Raw genomic sequence first — 18,659 nt, 5'->3', positions numbered from 1 at the left:
TTATTTATTTGACAGAAAGAGAGCATAAGCAGGGGGAGATGCAGTGGGGGAGGGAGAAGCAGGTCCTCTATGAGTAAGGAGCCGGATGCGGGACTGGATCCCAGCTGGGATCATGACCTGAGGTGAAGGCAGACACTTAACTGACTGAGCCACCCAGGCGTCCCGAGGAGCATATTCTATAGATAATATCCCCATCAGAATAAGGCCAGTCCTACATCTGGATCATGTATAGCCATTTATGTTGGTCCATCATGAGCTCTGATAATGATCTATCATTACATGTTTCGAAAAGACTGAAATAAGTGTAGAGGCCTTTGAGTGTTTCACTGTAACAAATAAATTCTATTTTAAAATTAAAAAGGATTGTAGCTTTTTTTTTTTAGTAGACAAATAATTCTCAATCACATTCTTGGACAGATGGCTACTTTTGATATACAGTATTTGGTACTTTTTCATTTTCTCCTTTCCTATTAAATCAGAATTTTTGGACTTTGGAAGTTTCTTTGAAATCATTCTGTCCAACACCATCATGTTTTCCATTGACTTCTTTTTTCTACTCCCTTTGCCTGCTCTGTTTCCATCCTCCCTTCTCTTTTTTTCCTCCCCAGGTGGTAATGTCAATAACTTACCTTTACATGGTGATTTAATTTACAAAATGCTGTTTCTTTTATCCCTGTAAACCAATCTGGAAGGTAGGGAGAGACAGGCTTATTTTCCTATTTTACAGATGGAAATAAGACCCAGAGTTGTGAAGTGAGACACACAAGACCTCATAACTAGTAACTAGACATGAACCAGCCTGCTTTGATAAGCTCGGCACCAAATACACAGCTTGCTTCGAGGCAAGAACTACTTTCTGGAGACTAGGGAAAACTAGCCCAGAGCTGCCACGGGGTATTATGGGAAGAACATGGGTTTTGGAAGCAGATTGTCCTGGGTTAAAATCTCCATTCTACCCACCATCATTCATTTTTTCATCCAGAGAATATTCATCAAATGCCTCCCATGTGCTATTGCCCTCACAGGCACTGGGGATAAGCAGTGAACAGGAAGATGCGCCTACTCTTTCAATAATTAGTTCTTGAACAATGAATGACATTCACTGATGAGAAGAAACTATCATATATGATGAAATGTTGGGTGAAAAATGCTATGAAGAAAGTAAAGTGGGATGAAGGGGTAGAGAGATGGTATGACAGTGGTGGCCATGGGTGATGTGATGTGTTTTAGATAAGGGAATCCGGAGAGCCCTTCTGCAGAGGTAACATTTGAGTGGAGATAGAAATGAAGTAGGAGAAGGCATCATGCAAATATCTGGAGGAGAAATGTACGGGAGAGTGTTTTTCAAAGTTCAGGTACATTAGAATCACCTGGGGAGCTATCCTCAATTTAGGCCAAGTGAATAGTGGTCTGACTAGATCTGGTTTGGCTTGACTTCTTAACGTTTTAAAATCTGAATGTCTGGCATTGTGAGAAGGGACTGACTGCATTGTGTCTTTGTCCTTCTAATCAAAGAGTGTGGTGAAGAGCAGACAGCTCATTTCTAGGGACTGTTCTTTTCCATGCTGTGCACCTACTGATTTCAAAACGCCTGGCACTCTTACGAAAATTATGTTTAGCCAGGCTGGGCTAAGAGAAAGTTTAGCTTTTAGGAGGGAAACACAGATTTAACTCCCTGGAGAACAGATTTACCTCAATGGATGAAAAGTTTCCAGTACCACCCCCACAGGTGAGATGATAAAGCGGTTTGTGTCATGGGTGTCTTCGGGACCCCTTCTCTCACCCTTCTACCTCTCTGCTAAGGGAAGAGGAGTTACCAGCAGGAGTGATGGAACAGTTATTGAACCTGAGACACTTATCAAGCCATATTTTACTATTGGGCAGGGCCGCCATGTCTGAATGCCAAGCACCCATGTGTGGTACTCTCCTACCTGCTGCAGATGGAGGCCGGCTCTTGTGCTCTCTTGCTCACGCTCTCTGTCTCTGTCTCCCTCTCCTTTTCTATCTTCCTGAGCACACAGCTGGATGGATATGTCAGAGCCTCAGGTCTTCCGCTCCTCACTTCTCTTTCAGGATGAGCACGTGGTGTGAGGCTGTATGAGAATGTTGGTCCCAAGATTTAAATTGGGGAGAGTGAGGGGAGAGGGATGATTAGGACCCCCCACTTCTGTCTCTAGGTATAAGCCAAGCTTCATGCCCTCATCCTGTCTTTCATCAAATTCCAACAAGGGGTTCACAGGAGGTGACTATTAATAAAGCAAAACTCTGATTGTCATTGGGTCTTGGGGACGCCTTGAGAGGAGAAGTTACTTGTCAGCAAGGATTTGGACATTCTGGATGCTTGGAAACGATACCATACCAATAACAGGGTGATCCAGGGGCTGAGTGGAGCAGTGAGTTTAGGTGAGTTTCATAGCATATTTTCTATTTTAGCAGATTTATTTAGGTAGCATTTGTATACCCTAAATTTTGTTCATCGTAAAGTGTACAGTTCAATGAATTTTAGTAAAATTATGGAATTATTCCTGCAGTCTAGTTTTAGAACATTTGCGATACCCCCAAAAGAAACTTCTTGTCTATTTGCTATCAATCCTTGTTCCCATTTTCAGTCCCAGACAGCCACCAATCTGCTTCCTGTCTCTGTAGACTTGCCTTTTCCAGAGATTTCTTAGAACTCCTTTAAGCCTCAGTTTCCTTGCCTGAAAAATGGGTTTACCAATTCTCCATACCTTAAATTATCATTGTGTGGATTAATTGGGATAATCCAATATCAGTCCAGTGTCTGGTATTCACTAAGCATTAACTATCATTATTATTTTACCTAATTATCTGCAATCCTTAGGGATTAAAGCTGCCATGTTTTCTGAGAGAGATCTGAAATATTAGATCAGGTTTACTCCACTGCATTTTCTCATGTAGTCTTGGTACACACTTCCCCGTGGCAGCTCTATCTTTGATTCCTGTCATCGGAATTGATGCTCTTTGGTGAAAAATGCTTACTTTCCATACCACTGGAGTCTGCTACTTGTCAGACAGAGTAGCTGGAGTTGGTCCGCTTCCACAGTCATAGATTCGGGAGGTTTCCTCCCTGCCCTCCCCAGCCCTGAGGAATGGGAATGAGTTCTTCTGTGAGAGGCTAAGAAAATTCAGCGCACACTCAGAGGTGCATTTGCAGGAGTAGACATCAAGGCTGTCTTACAGTTAGTGATGTCAGTGCAAATGAACATCATAAATTGCAGAGACTGAGTGACACCTTTCTCCAGATCAGGCAGGGCAGAGGTAAAGGATGTCTCCCAGGGATTAGTCCTCTGGGGACGCTGCAAATGTCAAATGCAAACATTATGACATTTTGACATTTCTCATATGTAAACGCATGAGCTCTTACAGAATTTATCCTGTACAGGACCAACAGGTGTACTATTGGCAGTAGTGTTTCTCAAAATATGTTAGCCCTATGAATGCAATTGAAAATATAATGTCCAGTTCGTTCGTGCATGTAAATCAACATTGCTAAGAAATATAACAATCTGATGTTTAGACAAGTGAGCCAGAATAACAGAACATCTTACAAGTTAGTGATATCAGTAGCAAATTGTCAAATCACGCCTCTGCCCCCCATTTCTTCATTTATAAAGTGGAGATATTGATATGCTTACTTCACAGGATTATTGCAAGTATTAATCACCAAGCACAGTCCCTGGCTTAGGGCAGGTACTCCATGGATGTTAGTTTCCCCCCAAAATATGCATTTTGTTACATTTCTGAATCCTCAATTCTTTAATCTGGCAAAATGGGATCATCATACCTACCTTATTAATGAGAATGATATCTAATATCTGCTGAGTACTTATGTATGAGGCACCACAGTAAGAATTTTGGATGGATTATCTCATTTACTCCTCATAATCATCTCCTTAAGTACACACTCTTTGCAGTGACCCAGTTTGCAGCTGAGGAAAGCAAGGCTAGCAGGTAGAAGAGCTTAGACAATACTGGGTCTACTGTGACTCTGAGCCCATAGTATAACCTCCATGGGGTGTTTTCTGATTTTTGAGATGACTCTTTGGAATAATACATGGAGAGACAGCAAAACATTAGTCCATTGAAAGTTGTATTATTCATCCTTTTCCATTTCTACCTTTCCCCTGGTCTGGATCTGAATCCCTACAGAAGTGGCATCTAAAAAACACCTCCTCTGGCTACTTGGAGGACACACACACCAGGCTTAGGACTTCAGGGGAGCATCTGAGTGGGAGTCCATCCTGGGTGGTCCAGGATAGGAGCACTGGCTTGGGACCAGAAGAAACAGGTTCTCATCCAGGCTCTGCTACCAACAGTATATTAGTGGGACTCCTGGCAAGTCACTAACATCTTTTACATGAAGGTCTAAGGCCCCTTCTGGCTCTAAGATGCTATGTGTTAGGTCTTCTTACATTAATCATTAGATTGTAGTTTGGAACAATGGTTTGGGGAAAACCTGCAGAGAGTAGAGCTAAATAGGAGACACTGTAGGAAGTAGAAGGACCCATGTCACCCTCTTTCTGGTTATCCCAAGTACTAGCTGTGGGACTCAGGCAAGTAATTTAGCCTGTCTGAACATCATTTCTTCATAACACCCCCATCTCTATCACAGGGCAACGTGAAAGATTACATGATAATGAATATAAAACTGGACAGAGGGCGCCTGGGTGGCGCACTTGTTAAGCGTCTGCCTTCAGCTCAGGGTGTGATCCCGGGCGTTCTGGGATCGAGCCCCACATCAGGCTCCGCCGCTGGGAGCCTGCTTCTTCCTCTCCCACTCCCCCTGCTTCTATTCCCTCTCTCACTGGCTGTCTCTATCTCTGTCAAATAAATAAAATCTTTAAAAAAAATAAAAAAACTGGACACTAAACTGTATACTAGTACTAATAACTAGTACTAGTAAAATAACTTATAGCAGGTTAAAGTGACTGGAAAACTTCAATACAGAATAGATGGCTGTTGTAGTGACTACTGACAGATCACCAAGGGAAGCATGTTCCAAGCTGAAAAGCCAAGATTATGTCTATACCTGATTTCTTCTCAGGGCCAAGGATATAGTGAGTCCTAGCAAGTATGTAATTTTAATAAAATTTATGATAATTTTTGTAATTATAATTTTTCTCTGACTTAGTGGAAGGAGGCAGTACTTTCTATAACAGAGTGTGTGGGGTTTTAGATAATTTTAGATATGCAGAATTAAATATACTTCTATTTAATGTGCATTAGCAGTGGCTATTATCTCTTACCTCTCTTCCTTGACAATGCATTTTGGCAATACTTATGTACTTCTGTACTGTTTTAATGAATTTACACATAAAATATTTTCTTGTAAATGCTCCTAAGTCTTACCAGCACTCTTCTGGCAGTCTGCTTTTCTACTTTACAGTAAGAATGCCAAATAACAAATCTGGACTTAGTAAGGAGAGGCTTTTATTCAAAAGGATTATTGCAAAGTTGGGGGAGAGATTATTGTAATAAGGAGAACACTTTGACCATAAGATCTGTGAGTGTCTCAGTAATTAGGCAAAAAGAGTTTTTCTTTTATAGAGACAAGTAAACAAGGCGAGAGACAGTGTGGAGAAGTGAGGTGAAAGGTGACATGACTGGATAGTAGGTCAGAGAATATTTTACCTTGAGGCCAGTCTGTTCTCAGGAGGGGCTGAAATGCTGGCTCGGGCCAAGGGTGGGCTAACGTTTAGGGGCCCGGAAGAAGGAGAGAAGCTTAACCAGTGTGGTGCATAAGCATTTAGTTCTGATTGATCCAGGGGGACAAGCAGTTCATCTAATCATTTATGAGGCAGTGAAAGGGAATTCAGAGGGTCTGTGTCTGGCCTTGTCACAGGTAAACAAGGGTAGCATCTGTGAGTCTTATCTAAGTCACATGGGAATCGTGGTTCTTTGCAATAAGCTATTTTCTGGAGCACAAAGGAGAAGGGAGTTTTTTAACCTTCACTGTTTTCCCAGATCACAGGACTCAAGTAAAATTCACTGTTGGGAAGCATCATTTGTACCATTTACCTGGTTGTTCAAGCAAAGGTTCTAAGATGCAAATCTTCACTTTTCAAATTTTCACCCACAGACAATTTACCAGCACTTCTTGCTGACATTATTTCTAAATATATCCCTAAATCACTGGACTTCTCTCCATCACTGTTGTCACCTCCTTGTTCAAATCCCCATCATCTCTTATCTGGACCATTGTACTAGTCTTCAAAACCATCTCTTTGCTCCCTTATGATCTACTTTCTACCAAGCAGCAAGAATCATTTTTTTATTTATTATTCCCTCTCTTTAAAGTCACTCATTGGTTTCCTTAGTAGTTAGAAAAAAATCCTTATCCCTTACCCTGGTTTACAAAGCCCTTTGGAGTCGACCCCTATTAACTCTGTGACCTCAGCTCCTACCACTCTCCCCCATCCACACTTCTCTGAGTGCTGTGACTTTCGGTTCTTTTAGCATGCCTGTCCGTCAATCAGAGGGCCTTCCCCATACCGGGAATGAGTCTTCTCTATCTTCCCATGACGGGCTCCTTCTATATTTAGAATAAGATGTTCTCATAAAGGTTCTCTCTCATAGAGGTCTTTCCTGACCACCTAATTTATATAGGACACTCCTCCCCATCCCCATTCAGTCAGCATTGATCACATAACTTTCCTTATAACCTATTCAGATTACTTAGATAGCATTTATAGCCACTACGACCACCAATGTCTAAAAGCAAATATAAGATTCATGATAGCAGGGGCCTCACCTGCTTGTTCCTCGTTGTGTCACCAAGACCACAGAGGACGTCATCAGTGATGGTGTTGCATGAACAGCTGTTTTTCATATGCTGTGTAATCCAGCTGTCTCTCAATTTGGGAATCAACAGGTTGTTTCTGCCTGTTCTGCTTTTATAGCCAACTGGACTTTATGCATATAAAGTCTTCGGTGTTCTGGACAATTGCCTGCCAGCTGTGCTCGCAGATGTCTATATGGACTTAGACTACAGAAAACAGTGGGATGATTATGTTGAAGGTGAGTAACACCTATTATTCATCACCTTTAAAAATTATCTGGACAGTAGACTACATTGTTATTCTAGCCAGTGGAAAGCAACAGGTTTAATTACTATGTTCTATTTTAAATTTTAGCATAAAAGTCTTAATGCTGGGCTGAAACATGCCTTTGTGATTCCTTGCACACTCTCAGATGCCACTCTCCAGTTTGCTCCGAGGCTTCCATTGTGCTCACTGTAAGTCTGTCATCATCCCATATATCTAGAAAGTCACAAAGGCTTCTTGGAGGAGGTGGTGTCCAAGCTTCGTTTTGGAAGTTGAATCAAAGTTTTATAACAACAAGAATGCAAAAATCACAAAACAAGAAGGCATATAGGTAAGAAGCTGAGAGGGTGAGGGGATGAGGGGGTGAGTGGTTTGAGGCCATCTGAGGCCCAGGGAACAGCATGAGTAAAGCGAGGAAGGCATGAAACAGCATGGCATGTGCAAACACTGAGCAGTTTGATTTTATTGGCTTGTTGGGGTAGCAGAATCTAGAGCTACGGTGGGAGGAAGGGCCAGATCCCCAGGGTCCCAGCCTGGCCACGAGGCTACAGTGCATAGATTTGACCCTGAAAGCGATGGGCGGCTATGAAAGAGGTGATCCTCCTGTCACTTAGAGCTGGGAGTGGCCTCTGCCACTCAGTCACAGTGGACTAGAACTGCAGAGCTAGCCCAGGGGCACATCAACTCTGAAAGACACTTGCTAGAGTCAGGACACTTGGCTGCAAGCAACAAGAAGTTAACAAATGCCAGTGTGAGAAAAGGAAAAAGAGTTTATTGGTTCATGGCATTGAATAGTCCAGGGGTTTCTGACCTCCAGGACACTGCGTCTAATGTTTAAATGCTTTCTGCATCTGGACTCAGTTTTCGTCTGAGCTGCCCTAGTTCTCAGGCAGATTCTTCTGTCATGGCCAAGACGGCCCCCAGACGATCCAGGCTTATAGTCTCACCATATAAATAACCCCACAGGAACAGGAATGAGTCCCACAATTTGCTGTCCTGGTGTCCTGTGGATGTTTGTCATGGTTTTGGTCTTAGTGGTTTCAAATAGCCTTCCTGTCTAGGGTGAATTTTGATGCTCCTCCATTCAAGGGAGAAGCCCGATGTTGTCTGTCCCAGTCTCCTTCGCAGCCATGGTTCAGTGATGTGATATAGATGTCGCCGGTGAGACAACACGCAGCTTCAGTTTGAGAGAGAACAACACGAGCAAGCAGGCAGCCCCACAATCCGTTTTCTGGTGATGGAGGGGCTAAGGTACCTGACGTTGGGAGAGACACGGCAGAGCCTCTGATGTTTGGTACCTGGCATCAGCCATTCACGCTACCGTGTCCAGCCTAGTCACAGCAGTAGTTTGGCTTCTCTGGAACTAAGCCTAACTCTGGTCCTTCTAGATATTCTGTGACCTACCTGAGAGCCTTTACTGAACCACTTTTTGGCCCTGGCCCGATGTAGCACCCCTGAACAAATACTGGGCCATGTCTTCCTCATTTTCCCAGCCATGAAATTAATGCTGAGTCAGTCCTGCTTAAACCACATAGTAAGGAAGAGGGGAAGGATGATGCCCTGAAGGAGAACTGAGATTGCTGGTCCAGGAAGGGGAGGTGATGCTGAGCATGCAAAGGTAACACGTCCACTTCTTCCCTTCCTCTCAAGGGCTGTCTTTAGCCCCTCGTGGCACCAATGCCCTGGCAAGCTCTTTAATCCATGGTCTGCTTCTAATAGATTTTCTTTCTGAAGCTGAATTCAATCATGCATTTCCCCCATCAGGAGCTCCTCAAGGGGCTCTCGTGGTTACTTCAGCAGGCTTGGCTTGGCTCCTTCTCTAAATGGTTAGTTTGCAGCTTACTGCACAGCTGGGGTCAGAGGGTGTGCATGTCATTGAATTCCTTTGCTTTCTCCAGCCAAGAGTTGGCTGCTATTTGCGCACAATACAATGAAGGAATATTAAGGAATTCTGGTCATTGTAGCTGTGGTAAAATGTAAAGAAACAGGAGAGAAGCAAGACACTCAGGGTTAGCCACAGTTCTGCCACTTCCTAGCTGTTTAGGAAGGACACTGCCCTCCCTGGAACCTTCTTTTCCCAGCTGAACACACTAGACTGGGTGACTCAGTTCCAGGATAGCTGTAAAAGGTCAAGAAATCTAAAGAGAAAAGGTTTCAAAAGCAAAACTATTGGGATTCTAGTGACATCTGGTGGTCGCCTTGATTTTATTTATTTTATATTTATTTTTTAATAGCATGTATGTCTTTTATTTTTATAATAATTTTTTATTATGTTAGGTTAGTCACCATACAGTACATCCTTAGTTTTTGATGTAATGTTCCATGATTCATTATTTGCATATAACACCCAGTGCACCATGCAATGCATGCCCTCCTTAATACCCATCACCGGCCTATCCCAATCCCCCACCTCCTCCCCTCTGAAGCCCTCCGTTTGTTTCCCAGAGTCCACAGTCTCTCATGGTTCATTCCCTCTTCTGTTTACCCCTTCATTCTTCCCTTCTATCTCCTACCGATCGCCCTGATTTTAAAACCTGAACATTTATTTTTGGATGCCTGATTTTGTTTTATTGCATTTTTTTGAGAATCTTGCTAGTGCTATACAATGGAAATATTTAATTTTTTTTTTTTACCGTATTTTTATGTCTACTAGACTCTGCCCTTGGGCAACAAGCTTTCAGCATTAATGAATCTATCTGATTTTTTTCTAGAATTCTGTGCCTTATGAGTTGGTGGTTTATCATATCCTCAGAGGTCATCATACCTAGGCATCTTGTTAACTGGAGCCCAGAAGCTTAAGATACATTACCTTCTTTTGTTCTCCTCAGAACTGTACGAAAAGGAATGCAATGGAAAAACAGTGGTCTACTGGCAAGTGAAGTACCCTTATCCCATGTACTACCGAGACGTATCCTTCCTACTTGGCTTTCTAAGTGTTTCTTGTGCCCCTTGGCCATCGCCCAATGGTGGCATGCCCAGCAGGTGTGGACAGCATTGTCCTTGATTCTTAAGAAGCATATGCTAAAACTGTTGCTTCTTGTGTGACTTTTGAGACCTTAGTGTGTGATGTCTGGGCCTGACCGTGTGGAGCCTCTGTGATTGTGGTCACTGAAGGGCAGCTTAGACTTTTCTAAGAAGTTTCCTAAGGCTTGAAATTGTTGGGCCACAGAATTGGGGACCTGGAAAGAACTTTTTATAAAGAGTGTTTAATACATTCCCTCAATCTGGAGGTGGAGGTGGGCACCCAGAGAGGTAAAGTGACGGAGGCAAACATATAGATGATTATATGCAAAGTTGGGATTGGAGCTCAGGCCCCCACTTTCCAGCTCTCTCCATATCCCCTCCCATTTTATTGAACCCACAGCAATCCCTCCTTGAGTGTTGGCTGTGGATACTGGATGTATGTTTCTTCTCCTTGTTTCCCTCATTTATCTCTAAAACAGTTGAATGGAATGTGGGGAGTTTTAACTGACACTCCAAGGTTCTAAGAAGCCCTCTTAGGACTAGCCTAGGAGGGGGATGCAAATTTGAAGGACAGGGAGGGTGGGGACAGGATGACTGATAGGTGAGATTCCCATTCCTTCACTGTCCTCTTCAATCCCAGCAGCTGAGTATGTTACACGCTGAATTTCTGTAGGAGATCCTGTCAACAAAGGGTCTTGTGGATTCAAAAAAAAGTTTGGAAACCACCAAATTGGTAGATCACTGGGATCTTTTCTAGCTTTAGCTTTGTATAAGTCTGTATTTCCTAAGTAATTATTCTCTAGAAAGAGAAGGAACATGTGGGTCTTTTTTATGTATACTATTTGTGTGTGTTTTTGTGTCTAACTGTATGTGTTTCCCTTGTCCCCAACAAGGGTTTATTTCTTGCTCACATACTGCTAGGTAGCTTGTGCATATATGGTTTGTATTTGAACAAATTATGGATTACTTAATCCCTTAGATTTTATGTGGTTTTCCCTGATCCTGCAAACAACTGTGCAAAGTAAGTACCATCATCCTCATTTCACAGTCAAGGAAACTGAGGCAAAGAGAAGCCAGAACTTTACTCTGGTTTACACAACTGGTGGATGGCAGAGGCAAGTTTAGGATCCAGGTCCAGCTGTTTTCAGAGATGGTGACCTTGATCAGGACATGATTCCATCTCTCTGACCTCACTGTGATACTGCTGGTAGGTCTTAGGAGTAGACACTTGGGGCTACTTGGGTTTTTATCTAATTGCCAAACAATCCCATAGTGAGTTTCTTAATCTTTCTGTATGTACATACCTCTCTCTGCTAGTGGTTTAATTTTTGAAAATAGAGAATAGTGCAGTGAAAAACAACATTCATTTGGAGCCAAAGATCCCAGATTGAATGTGAGCTCATTCTCTGATTTTTTTTTTCTATTATAATAATATTGTGTGACTTTGGAAAAGTCCCTTCATTTCTCTGGGCCTCAGTGAACTGGTGGTTCTCTGGTCACAGGCCATATGGTAGGCTGGACCTTCCAACCTTTCGAAGACCTCTGCCAAATATTAATCAATGTATCAGGTTGATGTTTTCTCAATGAAGTGTCAGGTGATATCTGTCCCATGAGCTGAGGAATTTTTGGGAGAGAGTAGGACAATTTTTGCTGTGAGGAAAAAATAAAAATTCTTGGTGTCAGAAAGTCAGAGCCAAAGCAACATCATTTCTCCCCCAAAACATTTACGAACTTTACTTGTCAGTCCACAGAGTCGGGGCAGTAGCGCATTCTGCAGGGTGCCTGAGTGAGGGCTGGGACCCCTGCTGGCGCTGCAGAGACTCCCTAGTGGCATGGGGCTGTGCTTGTTGCTCTTACAGTGAGTGTAACTGTGTTACACTTAGAGTGATTTTTTACAATTTACTTTTATTTTTTTATCGTTAGGCTTTGAATTCCTTCTAGTGTGAAACCTAAAAATCTGTTGAGGCCTATCCAGCTATGAAAGTCGAACTAGGTTTTAGAGCCAGATCTGGGTTTGCACTCGGGTTCCAAGTGAGCCATGGGATCTTTGGCAGGTTTCTTTACTTCTCTGAGCCTCAATATTGTCATCTGTAGGATGAGGATACTTACACCAAACTCACAGGGACCTTGTCAGGATCAAAACTGGCTATGTGTAAGGCTCATGGTAAAGGGTCAGTAAATGGTAACTCTCTTTGTTTCTTACGGGTGAATCATCTCCCCTATTATAGTACCATAGACATAGTGAGTGCTCTGTGAGTGTTTATAGAGACGAAATGGCTTTGTTATTCTGGGTGGTTAACCAGTGTTAACCCAGAGAGGACATCTGCCTACCAAATATTCAGGTACGAGTGTTTCTTCCTCTGACGTGTAAGTAACATTGCTTGACCATCTTCTGTGCATAGAGGTCACTGAGTAGAGCTTTGGGGGAGGGCAGGACAAAGTGGAATGACCCCAGTGTTTCTGGAGTACTTATTCTGCCCCAGTGTTTCTCCAATGCCCCCACCAAGCGTGCCTGCTGGGGAATCTAACCCCCTTTTCCTGTGGAGGGAAACTTAGCTTCAGAAAGGCTGAGTGACTAATGCAGGCTCACACTGCTGATGAATGATCAGTCCGTCATATCTCATAGTGCCTTCTTAGAGGAGGAGTGGTTTCCCCATGTAACTGAAAGCATCAAGTAAGTAATGGATACTGTCAAATGAGAATATCGAGTTGTATGAGGCACAATCTTTCAGTGCAGGTAGGGAGACAGGGCAGGGAAGTGAAGGACCACTGTAAGGGAGCCAGTGCCAGGTGGGAGAAATAGAATCATCTCACTTTGCTTCTGGCTTCTGGGGTTTCCTTCCACCCATCTGAAATGCTGGCGTCGATATCATGCCTTGACTAGCAGTATAGTATGTCTACGTCCGACAACGGCGAGACCTGGACATGGACGGGCGGAAGATCCTCGTGGTCCTGGCCCAGAGCACCTCCGTGCCACAGATTCCTGAGAGGTCTGGTGTGGTCCGCGTGAATCAGTATAAGCAGAGCCTGGCGATTGAGAGTGATGGCAAGAAGGGGAGCAGAGGTAAAGCCGGGGAGCATGTTGGCAAAGAGCCACCATACTTAGGCCATGCTGCTTGTTAGGCATGAAAAATGCATGATGCTTATTCCCTGAGGTCAGAGAATGGACACAGGTGTAAAATAAACAAGGGATCAAACCCTGGGGAGATCAGTTCACCCCCAGAAACCTGGCTTGAGCGCATGGTGGCTGTTTACATCTGGCTGAAGCCATTCTTTATTGACTCTGGCATTGTCCAGAGGAAATCAGACCAGAAGATGTGGAAATTCACTTCAGGCTAGTCCTGGGGATACATACATCAGGCCTGGGGGCGCGGGGGCAAGAGGGCTGGCATGACTGTCTCTGAGGACGCAGCTCCTGCTTAGCACACTCAGGACCTGCCTGCTTGAGTTCCAGCCCGCACGGAGAAAAGCTGTGGGGGGCGGGGAGGCAGCCAGCCACTTGCTATATGGGAATCAGCGTGGCCTGTGTGTGAGGCCAAGTCTGAACCATAATTCTGAAGCTTTTCAGATCTGTCACCTTGGATATGCCACGTAACTGCTCCATGTTGTCATTTATAAGTGGGGGTTTAAGTTTACCAACTCCTTTGGACTGTTAAGATAATTAATGAGAAAAAATTAAATGAGAGACTATGTCTAAGTGTCTAGGATTTGTCAGGCATAATAAGTAGCAGCAAAATATGCCTGTGGCTATGTTTTCAAAATGTGTATGTGTGTGTATCTATGTATAGATACATAGATAGATACATAGATACACACATACATATTCTGGGAGGCAAGGCAGAGGAGAGAAGTCCTCCTGAATCACGTGTTCCCTCCCTCCTTACTTTCGGAGCCTGAAGATAAAGGGGGAAGCTTTGCAGGGTTTGTTGTTGTCTTTCTAACATTTTTTTTCTCCTCCTGAAGTGTCCTTTCTTTCCCTTCTAGTTTTCATGTATTACTTCGATAACCCGGGTGGCCTGCTTCCATCCTGGCTCATTAACTGGGCCACCAAGGTGAGATCTTGGGAGAAAGGAGGGGGAAGTGTGTTTGACAAATGTTGACTTAGCCCATGGGGCTGTCAGGCTGAAGAGACACTGTAACTCAGGCCTACTGAGGCTCTTTTATGAAGCAGCTTGGATGAGTGACTACACTTAGGACTGAGGTTGCCAAAACCCAGGACGTGGAGGCTGGGACAGAAGAAAAGAACCCTTAGCTGGAGTGTCAGACCCTACCTGCTAGAAAGACCCTGTCAGGATCACTCTCTGCATCCTCCAGATAATAGCCTGCTCCTTGTAGGAAAAATGGTGCCTTTGGACCCTGTGTCTGCTTATGGAGGAGTCTGACAGGCCAATCTGGCTTGAGACACAACCAGATGTGTCCAAGCCTGGAAGCTTCCAGTTTTGTTTCTCTATAAGGAGAGGAGACTGCAGTGGTGGCCAGATCACGAGAGACCCCTGAGAACCTGGCTTTATGGGAACCATTCAGTGCTTTGTAGGAGTCCTACTTACTGGTGACAGGGCTCAGCACATTCCATGGGAGAATGCAAAGTGCACAGGCTTTGAGTCAAACACATGTGATTTTGAGTCCTGGTCCTGCTTCTGTCTGTATAATCTAGGGAAGCCGTTGATTTCTTCCCTTTTGAAAATGGGGACAGGTATTACCACCCCATAGAGTAGTGGTAAGGAAGGAAGTATCTGGGGGAATGTCTTGCACAATGCTCAGCACTAACTAAGTAATAACATAGTCTACGCTTTGCCCCACACCCTGTTTCCTGATTCTGTAAAAGAAGTCCTTCCTGTGATTCCTGGGTTAGAATCCCATAGTCCAACCCAATCCCATTTCCTCTGCTTTTTCTTTTAAAAAAATAGTGTCTCAGAATCATCTTAGCTTTTTACTAGCAAAAGCCAAGATACACAACAGTGTCCCCTGCTATCTAGTCTCACCTGTGCCTTGGGTCTTCTGTTATGATCTGTGGCCATGTTCTGTAGAAACTGGACAGGGGTCCCGTTGTTATATTTCTTATTCTCAGAGTCATCTTTGTTTACCTTTGCCATATCGTAAGGAATCAGGAGTAATGACCATGAGGACATAGAAGTGATGGTCTCCTTTGTTTTGCAGGGTAGTGTTCCTCTCTTCTTGAAGGACTTGGCCAATGCCTGTCAGAACTACCCAAGGAGAGCCTAAGAAAGGGAATCGTGTGTGCATGGAATGATGATTTGGAAGTGCCACAGCCCACCGACGCTCAGCTTTCCTTTCACTTTTCTGTCTTCAGAGGCCTGCACACTGTCCCACACGTTGTCCCTGAGTGTGTTTGCCTGACGCCTGGCTTCCTTTCCCACTCCCCACCCCAGGACTGGCTGCCTTCTTCCTCTATTGACTATGGGTCAGATTAGGGAAACTTTTGCTTGTTTATTTTTAAAAAGGGAAGTCCTCAGTAGAGAACACAGTCATTCCATTGTGCCATTTTAGGGGGATGGGTGGGTGGAGGAACCACAACAATGCAAGAGCAACGGATCCCAGAGAGCTGGCTCCTGCCCAGAATGTGGCTTCTCACAACCCAGGAGGGGCTGCTGGGAGCCCCATCCCCTTCAGAGTGGACTCTGTGCACCAAGACTGGAAGACACGGGCTGATGTCCATTTGCCTCATGCTTTGGTGTACTGATTTGGCTGGGGTTTGAGGTGATAATCCAGTAAGTCTCTCTGCCATTCCTACTTGTGGAGGATCATGAGCTGTTTTGATTCAAACCATTCTGAGAAACATTGCAGGCCTGACTAAGCTCTTAATGTGATAACCACATTTTCTCATCATCCATGTCTGGGTTTCTGTTTCCCACATGCCCCTGGGGGGAGGCTGCTCATACCTCACTAACTCTGCATTTTATTGGAAACTGAGGCATCATGATGGCTCTGGCAGTTAGCAAAAGTCAAGATGCTCTGCACACAGCCCTGTGATAAAGTGTCTTTCTGGGCAATAAATTTCCCTTCTAGAATGTTTAGCGATATTGAACGGACAATAGTTCACAGTCAGGGAAATATTAATTAGTAGATCAACTGACTGTACATCTTTTTCTAAGGAATTCTACCTAAGTTGCCTGCCTCTTCTACCACCAAAAGACTTCCAGTTTTCTCTTTTCTCCTGAATTTTGGTAAGGCAAAATATTCTGTGGCTAAAGGCACAGCCTTCATGTTCTCAGGGAAAAATTTTAACCACTGTGTGTGATGGTACTGAACCTTGATTAGAGGTCATAGAAATTCAGGATGTAAATCCAGAAGCAGAGGATTTACTAAAATGGGATATGTCAGACTGTATGTCTTCTCTCTGGGAAAAACAGATTTAATATCAATAAATACAGAGTGACTTAAAATTGTCTGCTTGCAGCCTTCTTCCTACCTTGTTCCTTTTGTGAGACAGAATCAGGTCTCATTTGTTTGCAGGGCACATCCAACCTAACTAATGAACTTGAACATAAAAAAGAATTTTAGGTGCACTTGCGTGCAAGGCCAGGTGTAGAGGGCTTCACATCCGGATTGATACAGGTGCTCAACTGACATTAGAATCTGGCTACGTTCGTCTTCAGGTTATCTTTGATGTTGGACTGTGTCTGGTGGCAGGACTGCTGCTGACAGCAAAAGGGAGGCCTACATCCTCCCATGCTCAACGCTGAGCCAAAAAAAAGACAGCATTTCTTTCCAGTAGATGCCACACCATCCTATGACTTTCTCTCAACCATGTGCCTGTCCCTTCCCCAGTCATTGTGGTCATATGGACAGACTTATGCATATAACTGACTACCTCATACATTTACCAGTAAAATATTATTAGCAGTAATGTAGCTGGCATTTAATTTTACATAAATGAAATCTAAATCTTGTCTTGTAATAGAGGGTCAGGTTGAAATTTTAAATATAGAATCACTGAAACACAAGCACTATAATTATAGTTTTTGAACAGAGAATCAACTTAAATTTGTGTCAACAATCCATATCTTTAAACAGTGAGAATTTGAGAATTTGCTAAGAACTCTGAGAACACTACGAATATGGAGTGTCTAAGTAAAGTAGTTACCAAAACAGTCAGAAAGTTTGCAATAATTAATAGAGTTTTGACCTTTTGGCATTACATGTGCTAATCTGAAGAAGACCGTTACCACAGCATTGAAATATGAGGTTATGTGGGAAACTGAGAACCCGTGAGCCAATAAGTAAATGCCAGAGGTGCGGAAAATGTAGAACTGGTGCGTCAGAGGTTGTACCTGATTCCTCAGGGTATGCCTCTCCACAAGGGCTGGGTGTAGCATTTGGAATTTGAAAGTTGTAAACGTTGTTCACTTATTTTTTCCACGTCTGTCTCTCCAAATGAGAATAAGATCTGTGGGTAGAAAGAGTTATTATTTCCCTTTGATTACTGCCCCCTAGGGAAGTATATAGTAGGCACTGAAATGAGTGACTAAATAATTTAGGGAAGATGGACCAAATGACACACACCCAGAAGGGCAAACCTATCCAGATATGGAGGCTTAATTTGATTACATTAAACAACAATCACTATTATTTAATAATTTAATTGAGGCCCAATTATTTCCCCAAGTCTTCATTTTGGGGGGAGGGGGTCTACATCCTCAGGTTCTCATTGGTCCTTTATTTGTTAAGTGGTGGCTTTGCTGGTGCAGTTATGGGTTATTTTTTAATGTTATAGAAATGGCACAGTCTGGACTGAGTCCAGGTGAAATTAGTCAGGACTTCAGGATTTTTTAAAAAATTTAGTAGTAGTATTTATTTACTCTTTTGAGAGAGAGTGTATGTGAGAGAGGTGAGGGGCAGAGGGAGAAGGAGAGAGAGAATCTTAAGCAAGCTCCACGCCCACTCAGGAGCCTGATGTGGGGCTCCATCTTATGACCCTGAGATCATGACCTGAGCCAAAATCAACAGTCAGTAGAAATCAACAGTGAGCAACTGAGCCACCCAGGTGCCCCCAGATTTCAGGACTTTAATGAAAAGAGTAGTACTACTGTTGGAGCTAAGTTTTTTCCACAAGGAACTTATTCACTCTGTATAACAACGAAAAGTTATTGACCACACTGGTATTGAGGGGCTCCAGCAAAGGGGTCTGTTCCCTTGGAAATGTTCCTATTTGACAGTGAGAGTCCTGGCCTGACTCCCTGGCTGAAATTTCTCACCCAGGTTCCCCATCTACAATGTTGTCCTTCACACCTGCTTCCCAGCTGCATCTGGGAGAGACAAAGCAGAAAGAATCCATTCAGTTCTCGTGTTTCTTGTAGCAACACCCAGTCAGCTCAGAGAATCATCCTTAAAAGTGCTGAGACATGCATTCACCTCACAGATATATCATGAGTCTGGTGTCCACCTGGCAAGGTGACTTGGTGTCTACCTTCAAGGAGATTATGGTCTAGTGAAGAAACAGTGAGCAGGCTGTTGATAGACTGGTGAGCTTTCACAAAGGGAAGTAAAGGGTGCCAGATGTTGTAAAACTGGGGGCACTAACCAAGTTTGAGGGGTCAGGGAAGAACATGTTGTAGTTGGCTGCATGAAGGTTGGAGAAGAAAACTGTTCTGCATGGAAGGAACCATTGGC

The 18,659-nt window shown here is 43.6% G+C and overlaps 1 protein-coding gene across 1 annotated transcript; it reads left to right on the top strand.

The window, feature by feature from the left end:
- Positions 1–474: 474 nt before the first annotated feature.
- LOC125283503 (phosphatidylcholine transfer protein-like) lies at positions 475–16,432 on the top strand. Its single transcript, XM_048225487.2, has 5 exons — positions 475–7,038; positions 9,893–9,972; positions 12,921–13,092; positions 14,013–14,080; positions 15,186–16,432. Exons 1-5 carry the CDS (start codon positions 6,996–6,998, stop codon positions 15,249–15,251), a joined length of 429 nt encoding a protein of 142 aa, XP_048081444.1. The 5' UTR covers positions 475–6,995; the 3' UTR covers positions 15,252–16,432.
- Positions 16,433–18,659: the final 2,227 nt, after the last annotated feature.

Source organism: Ursus arctos, unplaced genomic scaffold (assembly GCF_023065955.2).
Source record: "Ursus arctos isolate Adak ecotype North America unplaced genomic scaffold, UrsArc2.0 scaffold_253, whole genome shotgun sequence".
NCBI classification, from domain to species: Eukaryota; Metazoa; Chordata; class Mammalia; order Carnivora; family Ursidae; genus Ursus; species Ursus arctos.
Note: the sequence above shows the minus strand (reverse complement) of the source record. Positions and strands in the feature narration are given on the sequence as shown.